The 21,044-nt window shown below is 32.3% G+C and overlaps 3 protein-coding genes across 4 annotated transcripts in view; 2 read left to right on the plus strand and 1 right to left on the minus strand.

Annotated features, from left to right (window-relative positions):
• TCF4 (transcription factor 4) overlaps positions 1 to 643 on the plus strand; it is a 96,479-nt gene extending 95,836 nt beyond the window's left edge. Inside the window, exon 19 of the mRNA XM_077790186.1 lies at positions 576 to 643. Within this exon, the coding sequence (XP_077646312.1) occupies positions 576 to 643 (68 nt within the window). The remainder of the gene's footprint in view (positions 1 to 575) is intronic.
• Positions 569 to 15,885, plus strand: MBD2 (methyl-CpG binding domain protein 2). 2 transcript variants are annotated; one of them, XM_077790515.1, is made up of 6 exons: positions 569 to 735; positions 3,293 to 3,437; positions 4,994 to 5,083; positions 7,825 to 8,002; positions 11,847 to 11,986; positions 15,398 to 15,885. In XM_077790515.1, exons 1-5 carry the CDS (start codon positions 670 to 672, stop codon positions 11,974 to 11,976), a joined length of 609 nt encoding a protein of 202 aa, XP_077646641.1. In that variant the 5' UTR covers positions 569 to 669; the 3' UTR covers positions 11,977 to 11,986; positions 15,398 to 15,885. The 2 variants fall into 2 exon arrangements, 1 of the variants encoding a protein (XP_077646641.1); XR_013341716.1 differs by lacking the exons at positions 569 to 735; positions 3,293 to 3,437; positions 4,994 to 5,083; positions 7,825 to 8,002; positions 15,398 to 15,885 and adding an exon at positions 9,333 to 9,457 and having other exon boundaries at positions 11,847 to 11,979.
• A 910-nt stretch (positions 15,886 to 16,795) lies between these two features.
• The window catches only part of SMAD4 (SMAD family member 4), a 41,823-nt gene continuing 37,574 nt past the window's right edge, over positions 16,796 to 21,044 (minus strand). The window contains exon 11 of the mRNA XM_077790514.1: positions 16,796 to 20,379. Within this exon, the coding sequence (XP_077646640.1) occupies positions 20,168 to 20,379 (212 nt within the window). The 3' untranslated portion in view covers positions 16,796 to 20,167. The remainder of the gene's footprint in view (positions 20,380 to 21,044) is intronic.

Genomic DNA, 21,044 nt, shown 5'->3' on the forward strand with positions numbered 1-21,044 from the left:
CAAAAAAAATCCCCAAAAACTCCACAAAAATTCAGCAAAAATTTCTCAAAAATTCTCCAAAAATCCCTGAAAAAATTCCCAAAAAATTATCCAAGAAGTCTCAAAAAGTTCCGACAAAATCCACAAAAAATTCTCAGAAAATTCCCTAAAAATTTGGTTAAAATTCTCAAAAAGTTGTCAAAAAATTCTGAAAAAATCCTGAAAAATTCCCCCAAAAATCCCAATAATTTAGTTAAAAATTCTGAGAAAATCCCAAAAAAATCCCCAAAAATCATTGAAAAAATTCGCCAAGGAGTCCATAAAAATAAAACAAAAAATTCACAAAAATTCTGTAAAAAAATTGAAAAAATCCCTGAAAATCCCTTAAAAATTCCCCAAAAAAATCCGTGAAAAATTCAATTTTTTCCCTCCAAAATCCCCAAAAAATCTGCAAAAATTCAATTTATTCCTCCAAAAAAAACCCGTAAAATCGCCAAAAATTCACCTTTTTTCTCCGTTTTTTCACCAAAAATCCCGATTTTTTTTGGTCTTTTCCCATATTTTCCTCAATAATTCCCAATATTTTAATTTTTTAGCCCGAGTGGGAAGAAATTCCGCAGCAAACCGCAGCTGGCTCGGTACCTGGGGAACTCGGTGGACCTGAGCTCCTTTGATTTCCGCACGGGGAAGATGATGCCCAGCAAGCTGCAGAAGAACAAACAGAAACTGCGCAACGACGCCCTCAACCCCAACAAGGTTTGCTCCAAAAATTCCAATTCTTTATCATTTATTTAATATTATTTTAATCCTGATTTATTCCCCAATTTTCCCACAATTTTTCACATTTTTTTCCCATTTTTTCTCAATTTTTTCTCAATTTTTTTCCATTTTTATCCCATTTTAATCAAATTTTAATCTAATTTTTCCCCCATATTTATCCCAATTTTTTCCAAATTTTTCCCCAATTTTCCCCAATTTTTCCCCAATTTTCCCCCCAATTTTCCCCATTTTTTCTCAATTTTATCCAATTTTGCCCCAATTTTTCCAAAATTGTTCCCCAGTTTTCCCCCATTTTTATATCAAATTTTCCCCATTTTGTTCTCAATTTTCCTTATTTTTTCTCAATTTTCCCCAATTTCCCCCCAATTTTTCCAAAATTGTTCCCCAATTTCCCCCCATTTTTATATCAAACTTTCCCCACTTTTTCATTTATTTTTCTCATTTTTTCCCAATTTTGTCCCATTTTTCCTCAGTTTTGCTCAATTTTTATCCCATTTTAATCCAATTTTAATCCAATTTTTTTCCCATTTTCCCCCAATTTTTCCCCATTTTTCCCCATTTTTCCCCAATTTTATCCCATTTTAATCCAATTTATTCCAAATTTTTCTCCTAATTTTTTCCCTCATGAAACATTTTCCCGCCTTTTTCCCCCCCTCATGATTTTCCCGCCTTTTTTTCCCCTCAATGACACCCTCAACACAAACAAGGTTTGCTCAAAAAATTCAAATTTTTTATTATTTTATATATTTTAATTATGTTCCAAATTTTTCCCCAATTTCCCCCCAATTTTCATCCAGTTTTTACCCAATTTCCCCCAAGTTTCCCCCATTTTATTCTCATTTTTTCTTCATTTTTCCCCAATATTTCCTTCAAAAATTTGAATTTTTTTGCCCATTTTTTGCCCTTTGTTCCCCAAATTTTCATCCAATTTTTCCCCAGTTTCCACCCAATTTTATTCCCATTTTCTCCCATTTTATTCTCATTTATTCTTCATTTTCACCCGATGTTCCCCCAATTTTTCCTTCAAAAATTCGAATTTTTTGCCCATTTTTTGCTTGTCTTCCCCCAATTTTTTGTCAATTTTTCCAACTTTTCCCCAATTTTTTCCCCATTTTTTTCTCAAATTTTATCTCATTTTAATCCAATTTTTTATGCAATTTTTATCCAATTTTTCCCCATTTTTTTCCCAATTTGCCCTCAATTTTCCCCATTTTTTCCCAAATTTCTCCCATTTTATTCTCATTTTTTCTTCATTTCCCCCCAATTTTTCCTTCGAAATTTGAAAATTTTTGCCCATTTTTTCCCATCTTTCCTCCTTTTTCCCCCAAATTTCCACCAAATTTCTCCCAATTTCCCCCAATTTTCCCCACAATAATCTTATTTTTTAACCGATTTCTTGCCATTTTTTTCCCCCTTTTTCCCCCAAATTTCTCCCGATTTTTTCCCCCAATTTTCCCCCATAATAATTTTATTTTTTAACTGATTTTTTGCCGGTTTTTCCTCCTTTTTTCCCCAACTTTTCACCAAATTTCTCCCAATTTCTCCCAATTTTCCCCCATAATAATCTTATTTTTTAACCGATTTTTTGCCATTTTTCCTCCTTTTTTCCCCAATTTTCCCCCATAATAATCTTATTTTTTAACCGATTTTTGCCATTTTTTGCCCGTTTTTCCTCCTTTTTCCCCCAAATTTCTCCCAATTTTCCCCCATTTTCACCCATAATAATCTTATTTTTTAACCGATTTTTTGCCATTTTTCCTCCTTTTTTCCCCAATTTTCCCCCATAATAATCTTATTTTTTAACCGATTTTTTGCCATTTTTTGCCCGTTTTTCCTCCTTTTTCCCCCAAATTTCTCCCAATTTTCCACCAATTTTCCCCATTTTCTCCCATAATAATCTTATATTTTAACCAATTTTTTGCCATTTTTCCTCCTTTTTTCCCTATAATAATCTTATTTTTTAACCGATTTTTTGGCCATTTTTTGCCCGTTTTTCCTCCTTTTTCCCCCAAATTTCTCCCAATTTTCCCCCATTTTTCCCCATTTTCTCCCATAATAATCTTATTTTTTAACCGATTTTTTGCCATTTTTCCTCCTTTTTTCCCCAATTTTCCCCCATAATAATCTTATTTTTTAACTGATTTTTTGCCATTTTTGCCCGTTTTTCCTCCTTTTTCCCCCAAATTTCTCCCAAATTTCTCCCAATTTTCCCCATTTTCTCCCATAATAATCTTATTTTTTAACCGATTTTTTGCCATTTTTCCTCCTTTTTTCCCCAATTTTCCCCCATAATAACCTTATTTTTTAACCGATTTTCTGCCCGTTTTTCCTCCTTTTTTCCCCCAAATTTCTCCCGATTTTTCCCCAATTCTCCCCCATAATAATCTTATTTTTTAACCGATTTTTTACCATTTTTTGCCCGTTTTTCCTCCTTTTTTCCCCAAATTTCCACCAAATTTCTCCCGGTTTTTTTTCCCAATTTTTTCCCAAATTTTTTCCTAACTTTTCCCAAATTTTTCCCCAAATTTTCCAGGGCAAACCCGACCTGAACACGACTCTCCCCATCCGCCAGACCGCCTCCATTTTTAAGCAGCCGGTGACGAAAATCACGAATCACCCGGGGAACAAAGTCAGGAGCGACCCGCAGAGACTGAGCGAGCAGCCGCGGCAGGTAAGGGGTTAAAAATTCCCACATTTTGGGGAGAAAACGGACAAAAAATGGGCAAAAAATTTGATTTTTTTGAGGAAAAAATTGGGGGAAAAACGGTGAAAAAATGGGGGAAAACGGATGAAAAATGGGCAAAAAAATTGAATTTTTTGAGGGAAAAATTTGGGGGGAAAACGGATGAAAAATGGGAAAAAAATTTGATTTTTTGAGGAAAAAATTGGGGGGAAAACGGTGAAAAAATGGGGGAAAACGGATGAAAAATGGGCAAAAAAATTGAATTTTTTGAGGGAAAAATTGAGGGGAAAATGGATGAAAAATGGGGAAAAAATTTGAATTTTTTGAGGGAAAAATTGGGAAAAAATTGGATTAAAAAATAAGAATATTATGGGAGAAAATGGGGGGAAAACTGGGGAAAAATTGGAGAAAAATGGAAAATTTGGAAAAAATGGGGGAGAATTTAGAGAAAAAGTTGGGGAAATTGGGGAAAAATTGGGAAATTTTGGGAAAAATATAGGAAAAAATGAAGAAAAATGGCAAAAAATGGAATAAAAATGGGAAAAATGAGGGAAAAAAATGAGGAAAAATTGGGAGAAAATTTGGGGGAAAAATGAGCAAAAAAATTCGATTTTTTGAAGGGAAAAATGGGGAAAAGTTGGGTGAAAAATGAAAAAAAAATGAGAATAAAATGGGAAAATTGGGGGAAAATTTGTGGGAAAAATTATGAAAAATTGGATTAAAAATGGGGAAAAATTGGGAAAAAAAATTGGGAAAAATTGGGGAGTAATTAGAAAAAAATGGGAAAAATTAGGAAAAAATGATGAAAAATTGGGGAAAAAATTTAAAAAAAAAAGAAAAAAAATGGGAAAAAAATCCAGAAAAATTTGGGAAACTTTGGAGACAAATTAGAGAAAAAACAAGAAAAATTTTGGGGGGAAATGGGAAAAAATTAGGAAAAATTTAAGAAAAATTGGGGGAAATGGGAAAAATTTTGGAAAATATTGGGGGAAATTTGAAGAAAAATTGGAGGGAAAATTGGGAAATAAATAGGAAAAAAATAAGGGAAAATTAAGAAAAAATGAGGAAAAATGGGGGAAATTGAGAAAAAAATCAGGAAAATTTTGGGGGAAAATTAGGGAAAAATTTGGGATAAGTTGGAATAAAATGGGGAAAATTGGTGGGAAATTGGCAAAAAAATGGAAAAAAAACCAGGTAAAATTGGGGTGAAAATCAGGAAAAAATTGGGGTGAAATTGGGAAAATATCAGGAAGAAAATTGGGGAAAATTAAGAGAAAATGTAGAAAAAATTTAGGAAAAATTGGGGGAAAAATTAAGATAAAAATAAGGAAAATAAAGAAAAAATTGGGAAAATGGGGGGGAAAATTTGGGAAAAATTGGTAAAAAAAATTCGGATTTTTGGATGAAAAATTGGGTAAAAATGTGACAGAAATCAAAAATCTTGGGGAAAAAAATCAGGAAAAATTGGGGAAAACTTGGAATGAAAGTCAGGAAAAAATTTGGGGTAAAATTTGGATTTTTTGGTTAAAAAATTCCCAATTTTTTTGGCAGCTTTTTTGGAGAAGCGGCTGCAGGGCCTGAGCGCTTCAGACGTGAGTGAAGAAATCATCAAATGCATGGAGCTGCCCAAAGGACTGCAAGGTGAGGAAAAATGGGGTAAAAACAGGGAAAATTGGGCAAAAATTGGGGAAAAATTGGGGAAAAATTGGGGGGAAATTTGGTGAAAATTTGGTGAAAATCGGGAAAAAATTGGCTGAAAAATGGGCGAAAAATGGGTAAAAATGGGCCAAAAATTCCAAATTTTTTGAAGGAAAAATGAAGAAAAAATGAGAATAAAATGGGAAAAATTTGGGGGAAAAATTGAGAATAAAATGGGGAAAAATTGGGAAAAAAAATTCGAATTTTTAAAGGAAAAATTGGGTGAAACAAAATGGGCCAAAAATTTGAATTTTTTGAAGGAAAAATGAAGAAAAAATGAGAATAAAATGGGGAAAAATAGGGAAAATTGAGAATAAAATGGGGAAAAATTGGGGAAAAAATTCGAATTTTTTAAGGAAAAATTGGGTGAAACAAAAATGGGCCAAAAATTCAAATTTTTTGAAGGAAAAATGAAGAAAAAATGAGAATAAAATGGGGAAAATTTGGGGGAAAAATAGGGAAAATTGAGAATAAAATGGGGAAAAATTGGGAAAAAAATTCGAATTTTTAAAGGAAAAATTGGTGAAAAACGAGAAAAAAATGGGGAAAAATTGGGCCAAAATGGGCAAAAAAAATCAAAATTTTGAAGGGAAAATTTGGGGGAAAATGAAGAAAAAATGGGAATAAAATGGGCAGAAAATTCGAATTTTTGAAGGAAAAATTGAGGGAAAATTGGGTGAAAAATGAGAATAAAATGGGGGAAAATTGGGGGGAAAATCCTCGAATTTGGCCCCAAAAATGGGAATTTTTGGAGAAAAAATGGGAAGTTTTTGGGTTAAAAAAATGGAAATTTTTAAAATAAAAAATGGAAATTTTGGTAGGAAATACAGGATTTTTGCTGGGAAAAATTTAATTTTTTGGGGAAAAAAAAGCGATTTTTTTTGGGGAAAAAATGGGAATTGTTTTGAGGAAAAAAATGTGAATTTTGGCGCAAAATTTGTTTTTTTTTAGGAAAAAAAATATTTTGGGGAAAAAGTGGTTTTTTGGGTGGGAAAATAGTGGGTTAAAATGGGAATATTTGGGTATAAAATACCGATTTTTGGGTAAAAATTGGAATTCTTTTGAGAAAAAAATGGCGTTTTTTGGCCAGAAAAGTGGGAAAAAAGTGGATTTTTTTTGAGGAAAAAAGGAAAATTTTGGGGGGCAAAATGCAAATTTTGGGGGGAAAAAATGGCATTTTTTTGAGGAAAAAATTGGGATTTTTGGGGAGAAAAAGCGACTTTTAGTGGAAAAAAATGGAAATTTTTGGAGGGATAAGATGAAATTTTGGGGGAGAAAAAAATGGGAATTTTGGAAGGAAAAATGGGATTTTTTTCAGCTAAAATGGGATTTTTTGGGGTAAAAAAATGGGAATTCTTTTGAGAAAAAAATGGGAATTTTGGCAGGAAAAATGGGATTTTTTTCAGCGAAAAAGGATTTTTTGGGGTAAAAAATGGGAATTCTTTTGAGAAAAAATGGGAATTTTGGCAGGAAAAATGGGATTTTTTTGGGTAAAAAATCGGAATTCTTTTGAGAAAAAAATGGGAATTTTGGCAGGAAAAATGGGATTCTTTTGAGATAAAAAGGGATTTTTTTGGGGTTAAGAAACCAGGATTTTTTGGCCAGAAAAGTGGGAAAAATGGTTTTTTGGGGAAAAAATTAGAATTTTTCTTGAGGAAAAATCAAGTGTTTGGGAGAAAAAAATTGAGGATTTTTGAGGAAAAATTGGGTTTTTTGGTGAGAAAAATTGAATTTTTGAAGACGAAAAATCGCATTTTTCGGGCGAAAAAACTCGTTTTTTCGTCCAAAAAACGCCATTTTTTCGCGGAAAAAAATGGGATTTTCACTGGGACAAAAATGATAAATTTGGGAAATTTGGGATTTGATGAAAATTTGGGAATTTTTTGCAGGAGTCGGCCCCGGAGCCAGCACGTGGCCAGCGGCTCCACTCCCAAAAAAATGCAAATTTGGGTGGGAAAAATGCAAATTTTGGTTTTAAAAAAGGGAATTTTGGGGGAGAAAAAAATGGGAATTTTGGCAGGAAAAATGGGATTTTTTTTTCAGCTAAAATGGGATTTTTTGGGGTAAAAAAATGGGAATTCTTTTGAGAAAAAAATGGGATTTTTTTCAGCTAAAATGGGATTTTTTGGGGTAAAAAATCGGAATTCTTTTGAGGTAAAAGTGGGAATTTTGGCAGGAAAAATGGGATTTTTTTCAGCTAAAATGGGATTTTTTGGGGTAAAAAATCGGAATTCTTTTGAGAAAAAAATGGGAATTTTGGCAGGAAAAATGGGATTTTTTTGGATAAAAAATCGGAATTCTTTTGAGAAAAAAATGGGAATTTTGGCAGGAAAAATGGGATTCTTTTGAGATAAAAAGGGATTTTTTTGGGGTTAAAAAACCAGGATTTTTTTGGCCAGAAAAGTGGGAAAAATGGTTTTTCGGGGAAAAAAATTAGAATTTTTCTTGAGGAAAAATCAAGTGTTTGGGAGAAAAAAATTGAGGATTTTTGAGGAAAAATTGGATTTTTTGATGGAAAAATTGAATTTTTGAAGACGAAAAATCGCATTTTTCGGGCGAAAAAACTCGTTTTTTCGTCCAAAAAACGCCATTTTTTCGCGGAAAAAAATGGGATTTTCACTGGGACAAAAATGATAAATTTGGGAAATTTGGGATTTGATGAAAATTTGGGAATTTTTTTGCAGGAGTCGGCCCCGGAGCCAGCACGGAGTCGTTGCTTTCGGCCGTGGCCAGCGCTCTGCACAGCGGCTCCGCTCCCATCACGGGGCAGAACTCGGCGGCCGTGGAGAAAAATCCGGGAATTTGGCTCAACACGTCCCAACCCCTCTGCAGGGCCTTCGTGGTCACCGACGACGACATCCGGTGAGTCCCAAAATTGCATTTTTTACACCCAAAAAATTCCACTCTTTGCACTGAACATGTCGGTTTTTACCCCGAAAAAATCCGATGTTTTAGCGCCAAAAAATCCCATTTTTTCGCTCAAAATTCTGATTTTTTTCGCCAAAATTTCCCTTTTTCCGGTCCAAAAATTCGATTTTTTTCACAAAAAAAATTGATTTTTTTTCACCAAAAAATCCGATTTTTTTTTCTCGAAAGAAATCAAATATTTTTCAAAAAAAAGTCCAATTTTTTTTGTCAAAAATTACCATTATTCGCAAAAAAATTCGAATTTTTCGCCAATAATTGCCATTTTTCATCATCCAAGATTACCATTTTTTGCTAAAAAATTCGATTATTTTGGTCAAAAATTCGATTCTTTTCCCCAAAAAATTCGGATTTTTTTTAGCTAAAAATTCCACTTTTTTTGTCAAAAAAAATCTATTTTTTTCCCTTAAAAATCGTATTTTTCTGTCAAAAAATTCCAATTTTTTCCACAAAAATTCCCATTTTTACCCCAAAAATCCCCAATTTTTTCCCCAAAAAATTCCCATTTTTACCCCAAAAATCCCCAATTTTTTCCCCAAAAAATTCCCATTTTTACCCCAAAAATCTCCAATTTTTTTGCCCAAAAAATTCCCATTTTTTTGCCAAAAATTCCCATTTTTTACCCCAAAATCCGGGAATTTGGCTCAACACATCCCAACCCCTCTGCAGGGCCTTCGTGGTCACCGACGACGACATCCGGTGAGTCCCAAAATTGCATTTTTTACACCCAAAAAATTCCACTCTTTTCACTGAACATGTCGGTTTTTACCCCGAAAAAATCCAATGTTTTAGCGCCAAAAAATCCCATTTTTTCGCTCAAAATTCTGATTTTTTTCGCCAAAATTTCCCTTTTTCCGGTCCAAAAATTCGATTTTTTTCACAAAAAAATTCGATTTTTTTCACCAAAAAATTCGATTTTTTTTTCTCAAAAAATCTGATATTTTGCCAAAAAAACTCCAATTTTTTTTATCAAAAATTACCATTATTCGCAAAAAAAATCGAATTTTTCGCCAATAATTGCCATTTTTCATCATCAACGATTACCATTTTTTGCTAAAAAATTCGATTTTTTTCCCCAAAAAAGTCGGATTTTTTTAGCTAAAAATTCCACTTTTTTGTCAAAAAAAATCTATGATTTTCCCTTAAAAATCGTATTTTTCTGTCAAAAAAATCCAATTTTTTCCACAAAAATTCCCATTTTTACCCCAAAAATCTCCAATTTTTTTTCCCAAAAAATTCCCATTTTTGCCCCAAAAATCTCCAATTTTTTTTCCACAAAATCTCCAATTTTTTTGCCAAAAATTCCCATTTTTTACCCCAAAATCCGGGAATTTGGCTCAACACGTCCCAACCCCTCTGCAGGGCCTTCGTGGTCACCGACGACGACATCCGGTGAGTCCCAAAATTGCATTTTTTACACCCAAAAAATTCCACACTTTTCACTGAACATGTCGGTTTTTACCCCGAAAAAATCCGATGTTTTATCGCCAAAAAATTGCCTTTTTTCGGTCCAAAAATTTGATTTTTTTCGCCAAAATTTCCCTTTTTTCGGTCCAAAAATTCGATTTTTTTCACAAAAAAATTCGATTTTTTTCACCAAAAAATTCGATTTTTTTTTCTCAAAAAACCTGATATTTTTCCAAAAAAACTCCAATTTTTTTTGTCAAAAATTACCATTTTTTGCAAAAAAAATTCGAATTTTTCGCCAATAATTGCCATTTTTCATCATCAACGATTACCATTTTTTGCTAAAAAATTCGATTTTTTTCCCCAAAAAATTCGGATTTTTTTTAGCTACAAATTCCACTTTTTTTGTCAAAAAAAATCTATTTTTTTCCCTTAAAAATCGTATTTTTCTGTCAAAAAAATCCAATTTTTTCCACAAAAATTCTCATTTTTACCCCAAAAAAATTCCATTTTCTTTCTTTAAAAATTCCCATTTTTTTGCCAAAAATTCCCATTTTTTACCCCGATTTTTTTTGGCCAAACAATCGGTTTTTCAACCCCAAAAAATTGAAATATTTTGCTAAAGAAATCACATTTTTTGGCAAAAAATTTGATGGTTTTCCCTAAAAAAATTCAAATTTTTTGGTCAAAAATTACCATTTTTCGCCAAAAAATTTGACTTTTTTTGTCAAAAAATTCCAGGTTTTTTTGTCAAAAATTCGGTTTTTTTCCCTAAAAAAATTGAATTTTTTGGTCAAAAATTGCCATTTTTTATCCCCAAAAATTTCCTTTTTTTTTTTTTGCTAAAAAATTCGATTTTTTTGACAAAAAGTTTGATTTTTTTCCCCAAAAAATTCGGATTTTTTTGGCCAAAATTCGACTTTTTCCCTTAAAAATCTTATTTTTTGTTCAAGAAATTCCAATTTTTTTGGTCAAAAAAAAAAACCGATATTTTATCACCAAAATATCCCCTTTTTTCAGTCCAAAAATTCGATTTTTTAGCCCAAAAAATTCAAATTTTTTTGCCCAAAAATTGGATTCTTTCGGCAAAAAAATTAATTTTTTCTCCAAAAATTTGATTTTTTTTGCTAAAAGATTTGATTTTTTTTGCCAAAAAATGCGAATTTTTTTCCCCCAAAAGTTGTCATTTTTGGTCAAAAAATTCCAAATATTTGGCGATTTTTTTTCCCCAAAAAAATTGGATTTTTCGCCAAAAAATTTGATTTTTTTCCATAAAAATTCGATTTTTTTCGCCAAAAAACCGGTTTTTTAAGCCCAAAAAATTAAAATTTATTCCCAAAAAATTCATATTTTTTGGTGAAAAATTCACATTTTTCACCAAAAAATTCAATTTTTTTGCTCACAAATTACCACTTTACATCAAAAAATTTGACTTTTTTGGTCAAAAAATTCCATTTTTTTTTTTGGTCAGAAATTCCTATTTTTCCCCTAAAAAATCCGAATTTTTGGGTCAAAAATTACTATTTTTTTTTCAAAAAAATTCCAATTTTTTTGTCATAAATTTGATTTTTTTTCCTAAAAAATTCGAATTTTGGGGGGAAAAATGGGAATTTTTTGGGGAAAATATTGCAATATTTGGGAAAAAAAAACCAAATTATTTTGGTGAAAAAAATTGGAATTTTTGGGGTGAAAAAAATCAATTTTTGCGGGAAAAAAATTGGAATTTTGTGGGAAAATTTTGAATTTTTTTGGGAAAATTTTGAATTTTTAGGGGAAAAACGGGAATTTTTTGGGGAAAAAAAAATCAAATTTTTTTTGGGGGAAAAAATGGGAATTTTTGGGGAAAAAAGTGAAAATTTTGGGGGAAAAAAATGGGCATTTTTGGGTGAAAATTTTGAATTTTTAGGTGGGAAAATGGGAATTTTTGGGGTAAAAATTTGGGATTTTTTGGGGTAAAAAATGGGAATTTTTGGCAAAAATTGGGGGTTTTTTTGGGTTGAAAAATGGGAATTTTTGGGGTGAAGAAATTGGATTTTTCAGGAGAAAAATCTAATTTTTGGGCAAGAAAATTGAAATTTTTGGGGAAAAATTTGAATTTTTGGGGGGAAAAATTTGAATTTTTAGGGGTAAAAAATGGGTATTTTTAGGGTTAAAAATGTGAATATTTTTCACCAAAATTTTGAAAATTTTGGGTAAAAAAAATCGATTTTTTTTGACCAAAAAATGGGATTTTTGAGCGAAAAAAACGGATTTTTTCAGGGAAAAAAAAGGGAATTTTGGGGGGAAAAATCGGAATTTTTTTTTTAATGAAAAATTGAATTTTTGGGGGTAAAAAATTGGTATTTTTGGGTGAAAAAACTGGGATTTTGGTCAGGAAACAGGAGGAGCGAGTGCAGCAGGTGAGGAAGAGGCTGGAGGAGGCGCTGATGGCCGAAGGATTTTCCAGGAATTTCGAGTGCGGAAAAATTCCGGAATTTTCCCGGAAAAACGACCAGGAGGCGTGAAAAATAAAAGGTAAAAAAAAATTGGGGGAAATTCAGGGGAAATTGGGAAAAAAAATTTGGTGAAAATCGGGTGAAAAATGGGGGAAAAATGGGGGAAAAATTGGATTTTTGGAGGGGAAAATTGGGGAAAAATTGGAATTTTTGAAGGGAAATTTGGGAAATTGGGAAAAATGTGAAAATTTGGGGAAAATGGGGAAAAAATGGTGAAAAAATTTGAATTTTTGGAGGAAAATTTGGGGAAAATTGGGTGAAAATGGGGAAAAAATTGGAAAAATGGGAAAAAAATTGAATTTTTGGAGGAAAAATTGGGGGGAAAATGGCAAAAAATTGGACAAAAAATGGGGAAAAAATTCGAATTTTTGAATGAAAAATTTTGGGGAAATTGGGAAAAAATGGGAAAATTTGGGGAAAATTGGGAAAAAATTGGAAAAATGAGGAAAAAATTTGAATTTTTGGAGGGAAAATTGGGTGAAAAATGGCAAAAATTAGGGCAAAAAATGGGGGAAAATTCGAATTTTTGAAGGAAAAAATGGGAAAAAACTGAGAAAAAATTGGGTGAAAAATGGGGAAAAAAATTCGAATTTTTGAAGGAAAAATTTTGGGGAAAATTTGGGGAAAATTGGGAAAAAATGTGGAAATTTGGGGAAAAAATTGGGAAAAAATTGGGAAAATGGGGAAAAAATTGAATTTTTGGAGGAAAAATTGGGTGAAAAATGGCAAAAAATTGGGCAAAAAATGGGGAAAAAATTCGAATTTTTGAAGGAAAATTTGGGGAAAATTTGGGGGAAAATTGGGAAAAAATTCGAATTTTTGGAGGAAAAATTGGGGAAAATTGGGAAAAAACTGAGAAAAAATTGGGTGAAAAATGGGGAAAAAAATACAAATTTTTGAAGGAAAAATTTTGGGGAAAATTTGGGGGAAATTGGGAAAAAATTGGAAAAATGGGGAAAAAAATCGAATTTTTGGAGGGAAAAATTGGGTGAAAAATGGCAAAAAATTGGGCAAAAAATGGGGAAAAAATTCAAATTTTCGAAGGAAAAATTTGGGGGAAATTTGGGGAAAATTGAGAAAAAATTCGAATTTTTGGAGGAAAATTTGGGGAAAATTGGGTGAAAAATGGGGAAAAAAATTCGAATTTTTGGAGGAAAAATTTTGGGGAAATTGGGAAAAAACTGAGAAAAAATTGGGTGAAAAATGGGGAAAAAATTCGAATTTTTGGAGGAAAAATTTTGGGGAAAATTTGGGGGAAATTGGGAAAAAATTGGAAAAATGGGGAAAAAAATCGAATTTTTGGAGGGAAAAATTGGGTGAAAAATGGCAAAAAATTGGGCAAAAAATGGGGAAAAAATTCAAATTTTCGAAGGAAAAATTTGGGGGAAATTTGGGGAAAATTGAGAAAAAATTCGAATTTTTGGAGGAAAATTTGGGGAAAATTGGGTGAAAAATGGGGAAAAAAATTCGAATTTTTGGAGGAAAAATTTTGGGGAAATTGGGAAAAAACTGAGAAAAAATTGGGTGAAAAATGGGGAAAAAATTCGAATTTTTGGAGGAAAAATTTTGGGGAAAATTTGGGGGAAATTGGGAAAAAATTGGAAAAATGGGGAAAAAAATCGAATTTTTGGAGGGAAAAATTGGGTGAAAAATGGCAAAAATGGGGAAAAATTCGAATTTTTGAAGGAAAAATTGGGGAAAATTTGGGGGAAATTGGGTAAAAATGTGGAAATTTGGGGAAAATCAGGCAAAAAATGGGGAAAAAATTCGAATTTTTGGAGGAAAAATTGGGGAAAATTTGGGGAAAATTGGGTGAAAATGGGGAAAAAATTGGAAAAATGGGAAAAAAATTGAATTTTTGGAGGAAAAATTGGGTGAAAAATGGCAAAAAATTGGGTGAAAAATGGGGAAAAATTCACATTTTGGAAGGAAAAATTTGGGGGAAATTGGGAAAAAATGTGAAAATTTGGGGAAAATTGGGAAAAAATTGGGAAAATGGGGAAAAAATTCGAATTTTTGGATGGAAAATTGGGTGGAAAATGGCAAAAAATTGGACAAAAAAATGGGGAAAAAAATTCGAATTTTTGAAGGAAAAATTTTGGGGAAATTGGGAAAAAATGGGAAAATTTGGGGAAAATGGGGAAAAAATTGGAAAAATGGGGAAAAAAATTGAATTTTTGGAGGGGAAAATTGGGTGAAAAATGGCAAAAATTAGGGCAAAAAATGGGGAAAAAATTCGAATTTTTGAAGGAAAATTTGGGGAAAATTTGGGGGAAAATTGGGAAAAAATTCGAATTTTTGGAGGAAAAATTGGGAAAAATTGGGTGAAAAATGGGGAAAAAAATTCGAATTTTTGAAGGAAAAATTTTGGGGAAAATTTGGGGGAAATTGGGAAAAAATGGGGAAAAAATTCGAATTTTTGGAGGAAAAATTGGGGGAAAATTGGGTGAAAAATGGCAAAAAATTGGGCAAAAAATGGGGAAAAATTCGCATTTTTTGAAGGAAAAATTGGGGAAAATTTGGGGGAAATTGGGAAAAAATGGGGAAAAAAATGAATTTTTGAAGGAAAAATTTTGGGGAAATTGGGAAAAAACTGAGAAAAAAATGGGGAAAAAAATCGAATTTTTGAAGGAAAAATTTTGGGGAAATTGGGAAAAAATGGGGTGAAAATTTGGGGAAAATCTGGTGAAAATTGGGAAAAAATTGGACAAAAAATGGGGAAAAAATTCAAATTTTTGAAGGAAAAATTGGAGAAAAAATGACTAAAAATGGGAATTTTTGGGTTAAAAATTTGGAATTTTTTTGAGTTTAAAAATCGGGACTTTTTGGGTGAAAAATGTGGATTTTTTTGGGTAAATATTTGGGATTTTTTGGGTGAAAAAATGGAAATTTTTTGGGGAAAATGGGAATTTTTTGGGAGGAAAAAATTGGGAATTTTTGGGTTAAAAATTGGGAATTTTGTGGGGTTAAAAACGGGAATTTTGGGGGTTAAAAATGCGAATTTTTTTGGGAAAAATTTGGAATTTTTGGGTTAAAAATGGGAATTTTTGGGGTGAAAATTTGAATTTTTGGGTTAAAAATGGGAAATTTTGGGTAAAAATTGGGAATTTTTTGGATAAAAATTGACATTTTTATGAAAAAAATCGAATTTTTTGGGTAAAAATGTGGAATTTTTGGGGGAAAATCAGGAATTTTTTGGGAAAAATTTGGGAATTTTGGGGGAAAATTTTGAATTTTTTTGGGTTAAAAATTGGGAATCTTTGGGTTAAAAAATGGGAATTTTTGGGGCAAAAAACGGGAATTTTAAGGGAAAAATTGGGGAAAAAAATCGAGAAAATTTTGGAATAAAATTGCGAAAAAAATTTGAATTTTTCCCCCAATTTTTTGGTCCAAAATTCCTCCAAAAATTCAATTTTTTTTTCTTTTTCAGGTCCAGGAAAAGCGAAGCAAAAAAACGGCTGCAAAATTCTCCATTTTTGGCACTTTTTGACCCATTTCGGGCATTTTTTGGCCCGAAATTTTGGAATTCTAAAAATTCCATTTTTTTTAACCAAAAAAAAGAAAAAAAAAAAAATTTAAATTTAAAAGAAAATTTTATTTTTTTTTTTTCCGGGTGTAAATAATTATAAATATTAAAAAAAAAAATTATAAAAATGACCATTAAAAATTCAATTTATTTTAATTTTTTTGGGGTTTAAAAGTGGAAAATTTCACGTTAAAAAAAGAAAAAAAATTAATTTTTTTTGGGTTTTTTTTTTTAAATTCCGGAATTTTGGGGTGGAAAAAAGCAAAAAAAAAAAATCCCCAAAATTTTGGAAATAAAAAATAAAAAAATTTTAATTTTAATTTTTTTTCTAGGAGAGATGGAAAATGAAAAAATCAGGGAAATAAAAGAGAAATAAATGGATTTATTTGGGATTTTTTTTGGCGATGTGGAATTTTTGGGGGGAAAATGGGGGAAATTGGGAAAATTGGGGGAAAAATGGGAATTTTTGATGGAAAAATTGGGGGAAATGGGGAAAAAATTGAGGAAAAAACGGGGAAAAAAATTGAATTTTTGAAGGGAAAAATGGGGAAAATTAGGGGGAAAAAATTGAATTTTTGAAGGAAAAATTGGGGGAAAATGGCAAAAAATGGGCAAAAAATGGAGAAAAAAATTCGAATTTTGGAAGGAAAAATTAATGAAAATTTGGGGGGAAAAATGGGCAAAAAATTTGAATTTTTGAAGGAAAAATTGGGGGGAAATCAGTAAAAAATTGGGTGGGAAATGGGGGAAAAAATCCAATTTTTGAAAAAAAAAATTGGGGAAAATTGGGTAAAAAATTTGAATTTTTGAAGAGAAAATTGGGGAAAAATTGGAAAAAATTTGGGGGAAAAATGGGCAAAAAATAGGAATTTTTGGAGGAAAAATGGGGAAAATTTGGGAAAAAAATTTGGGGAAAATTGGGATTAAAATGGGGGAAATTGGGGAAAAAACGGGGAAAAAATTGGAATTTTTGAAGGAAAAATTGGGTTAAAATTGGGTAAAAAATAGAGAAAAATTGGGATTAAAATGGGGGAAAAATTGGAATTTTTGATGGAAAAATTTGGTGAAAAATTGGGGAAAAAATGGGCAAAAAAAATCAAATTTTTGAAGGAAAAAATGGGTAAAAAATCGGAAAAATTTGGGGAAAAATTTGGATTAAAATGGGGGAAAATTGGGCAAAAAATTCGAATTTTTGATGCAAAAATTGGGTAAAAAATGAGAATAAAAAGGGGAAAATTTGGGGAAAATTTGGGGAAATTTGGGGAAAAATTCCCGCCCCCACCCAAAAGAAAAACTCCAAAATTTGGATTTTTTTTAAATATTTTTATTGCAGCGAGAAAAAGCAGAAACGACCGCGAGCGGAAAATCCGAATTTTCATTATTACGTAATTAATCCTAATTAATTGTAATGAATTAATTAAATTTATGTCATAAAAAATGTAGAAAAGGGAAAAAAAAAAGGGATTTTTTTTTGGGGCAAAAAAAAGGAAAAAATTCAATTTTTTCCCATTAAAAAATGACCAAAAATTGAATTTTTTTGCCCAATAAAAAAATGATCAAAAATTGATTTTTTTTTTTTTCCAATTAAAAAATGTTTAAAAATGAAAAAAATTTGAATTTTTTTTCCTAATTAATTGGGAAACAAAATCAATTTTTGGTCGTTTTTTTATTGGGCAAAAAATTCAATTTTTTCAATATTTTTTTGGGGTAAAAAATTCCATTTTTTTTTTCCCAATTAAAAACCATTAAAAAAAAAATTGAATTTTTTTTTTTATCAATTTTGACCTTTTTCACCTTAAAAAAAAAAAAAAAATCCGAATTTTATCCACCAAAATCACGGAAATATTTCGATTTTTGGGACAAAAAAATTGCGATTTTTGGATAGAAATCTATACATTTAATCTATAGAAAAGTGAATTTTTTAGGGAATAAATTCCATTTTTTGGGAAGATTTTTGGGAATTTTTTAAATTCCGATTTGGGTCCAGAAGGGTTAAAAATGTGAAATTTTTTTTGAGGCGAAAATTGGATTTTTTAGGTCAAAAATTTGAATTTTTTGGGTCAAAAATTTGAATTTTTGGGGTTAAAAAATCGGCTTTTTTAGGGGTTTTAAAATCGAATTTTTTTCGGGTTTTTAAATTGGATTTTTGGGGTTTAAAATTTAATTTTTTGGGGTCAAAAAATTGGGGTTTTTGGGGTTAAAAATCAGATTTTTTGGGGTCAAAAATTGGGGTTTTTGGGGTTAAAAATTGGATTTTTTTGGGATTTAAAATTGGGGTTTTTGGGTTAAAAATTGGTTTTTTTTGGGGTTAAAAATCGGATTTTTTTGGCTTTCAAATCGGATTTTTTGGGAGGTTGAAAATTCGATTTTTTTTTGAGTCAAAAATTGAATTTTTTGGGTTTAAAATTGAATTTGTTGGGATTTAAAACTGGTTTTTTTAGGTCTAAAATTGGATTTTTTGGGGATTTAAAACTGGTTTTTTTGGGTCAAAAATTGGGATTTTTTTTAGGTTTAAAATTGGATTTTTTAGGTTTAAAATTGGATTTTTTGGGGACAAAAACCACGTTTTAAATCGGATTTTTTTCGCTTTAAAATTTGAATTTTTTGGGACACGAAGCGGATTTAAAACCGAATTTTTTTTGGGATTTAAAATTGGATTTTTTGGGACTAAAAATGGGTTTTTTTGGGATCTAAAATCGGATTTTTTCGGAATAAAAAACAGATTTAAAATCGGATTTTTTTGGGATTTAAAACGATATTTTTGGGGATAAAAAGTGGATTTAAAATTGGATCTTTTTGGGGGAAAAAACGTGTTTAAAATCAGATTTTTTTTATTTTAAACCAGATCTTTTTGAGATTAAAAACCGCATTTAAAATCGGATTTTTTCCCTTTCAAATTTGTCCCCAAAAATTCCCATTTTTTCCCCCCAAAATTCCCAAATTTTTCCCAAAAAATACCTAATTTTATCCCAAAAAATACCTGATTTTATCCCAAAAAATACCTGATTTTATCCCAAAAAATCCCAATTTTTTCCCCAAAAATTCCCAATTTTTTTCCCAAAAATTCCCAATTTTTTCCCCAAAAATCAGCTTTTAAAATCGGATTTTTTTTTTGGTTTTTCGCCCTAAAATTTGGTTATTTTTGGGACAAGAAATGCGTTTTTAATCGGATTTTTACGCGATAAAAAGCGCCTGAAAAATTGAATTTTTGGGGACCCAATCCGGCCTGGTGAAAATGGGATTTTTTGGGGTTAAAAATTGGATTTTTTGGGGTTAAAAATTGGATTTTTTTGGGTTAAAAATCGGATTTTTTTGGGTTAAAAATCGGAATTTTTTGGGGTTAAAAATCGGATTTTTTGGGGTTAAAAATGGGATTTTTTGGGGTTAAAGATCAGATTTTTTGGGGTTAAAAATGGGATTTTTTGGGGTTAAAAATCGGATTTTTTGGGGCTAAAAATCGGATTTTTTTGGGGCTTTAAAATTGGATTTTTTCACTACAAAAACCGCATTAAAATTTGGATTTTTTCCCTTTAAAATCCGCTTTTTTCACCGGATTTTCTTGCGGTAAAAAGCGCCTGAAAAATTGAATTTTTGGGGACTCAACCCGGCCCGGTGAAAATCGGATTTTTTTGGGTTAAAAATCGGATTTTTTTGGGTTAAAAATTGGATTTTTTGGGGTTAAAAATCGGATTTTTTTGGGTTAAAAATCGGATTTTTTTGGGGTTAAAAATCTGATTTTTTGGGGTTAAAAATTGGATTTTTTGGGGTGTAAAATCGGATTTTTTTTGGGCTTTAAAATCAGATTTTTCCGCGACAAAACCCGCATTAAAAATCGGATTTTTCTGCTTTAAAATCCGCTTTTTTCCCCATAAAAAACGCATTTTTCCTCGGATTTTCTCGCGGTAAAAAGCGCCTGAAAACTTGAAATTTTGGGGACTCAATCCGGCCTGGTGAAAATGGGATTTTTTGGGTTAAAAATTGGATTTTTTTGGGTTAAAAATTGGATTTTTTGGGGTTAAAAATCGGATTTTTTGGGGTTAAAAATCGGATTTTTTTGGGTTAAAAATCGGATTTTTTGGGGTTAAAAATTGGATTTTTTGGGGTTAAAAATCAGATTTTTTTGGGTTAAAAACCGGATTTTTTGGGGTTAAAAATCGGATTTTTTTTGGGCTTTCAAATCGGATTTTTTCACTACAAAAACTGCATTAAAAATCGGATTTTTTCCCTTTAAAATCCGCTCTTTTCGCCGTAAAAACCGCATTTTTCATCGGATTTTCTCGCGGTAAAAAGCGCCTGAAAAATTGAATTTTTGGGGACCCAATCCGGCCCGGTGAAAATGGGATTTTTTGGGTTAAAAATCGGATTTTTGGGGTTAAAAATCGGATTTTTTTGCTTTAAAATCCTCTCTTTTCGCCGTAAAAAACGCATTTTTCATCGGATTTTCTCGCGGTAAAAAGCGCCTGAAAAATTGAATTTTTGGGGACCCAATCCGGCCCGGTGAAAATGGCATTTTTTGGGGTTAAAAATCGGATTTTTTGGGGTTAAAAATCGGATTTTTCCGCTTTAAAATCCGCTTTTTCCCCCGTCGAAACCCCGTTTCTCGTCGGATTTTCTCGCGGTAAAAAGCGCCTGAAAACTGGAATTTTCGGCGACCCAAATTTGGGTTTTTTTCCCTCAGTCCAGGGGCTGGGGCTCGGCCATGGGCATGGTGTGCAGCACCTCGTCGAGCAGCTGCAGCGCGCGGTGCAGGTGGATCTCGATCCAACATGGCGTCTCCTTGATGCTCTGCCGCGGGTAGTCGGGCCCCCAGCCCTTGACGAAGCTCAGGCGCAGGATGCAGAGGCGCCGCAGGTCGTCCACGCCGATGCCCGCGGCGGCCGACAAGCCTGCGGGAACACGGCGAGGTCACGCGTGATCACGTATGTGCCATACGTTCATTTTTACATCAATTACATGTGTGGTATATCCCGTTGGTGGATGGGTGGGGTTACATTGGAGGCGTCAAGATGGCGGCCGCAAGATGGCGGCGGCGACCGACAAACCCGGGAGAACACGGGAAGGTCACGCGTGATCACGTATGTGCCATACGTTCATTTTTACATCAATTACATGTGTGGTTTATCACCGTTATTGCATGGGTGGAGTTACATTGGAGGTCTCAAGATGGCGGCCTCAAGATGGCGGCGACCACCGAGAGATCCAGAACACGGGAAGGTCATGCGTGATCACGTATGGGCCATACATGTATTTTTATATATATTAGATGTGTGGTATATCGCCGTTATTGGATGGGTGGGGTCAAGATGGCGGCCTCAAGATGGCGGCCTCAAAATGGCGGCGTCAAAATGGCGGCCCCAAGGTCCTGGCAGGTCAGTGGCAATAATCCCATGATGCCCCCCAGGTCCTGGCAGGTCAGAGATGAAGGTTCTGGAAGCTCAAGGTCCTGGCAGATCAAGGTCCTGGCAGGTCAAAGCTCAAGGTCCTGGCAGGTCAAGGTCCTGGCAGCTCAAGGTCCTGGCAGGTCAAGGTCCTGGCAGGTCAAAGCTCAAGG

Source organism: Lonchura striata, chromosome Z (genome assembly GCF_046129695.1).
Source record: "Lonchura striata isolate bLonStr1 chromosome Z, bLonStr1.mat, whole genome shotgun sequence".
Lineage (NCBI taxonomy): Eukaryota > Metazoa > Chordata > Aves > Passeriformes > Estrildidae > Lonchura > Lonchura striata.

Excerpts from the sequence above, each read along its gene's own strand:
- MBD2 (XM_077790515.1), top strand. The coding sequence starts at position 670 with ATGATGCCCAGCAAGCTGCAGAAGAACAAACAGAAACTGCGCAACGAC. Across the intron at positions 3,438-4,993 it reads GCAGCCGCGGCAGGTAAGGG|CTTTTTTGGAGAAGCGGCTG; the intron begins GTTAAAAATTCC and ends TTTTTTTGGCAG. Across the intron at positions 5,084-7,824 it reads GCTGCCCAAAGGACTGCAAG|GAGTCGGCCCCGGAGCCAGC; the intron begins GTGAGGAAAAAT and ends ATTTTTTTGCAG.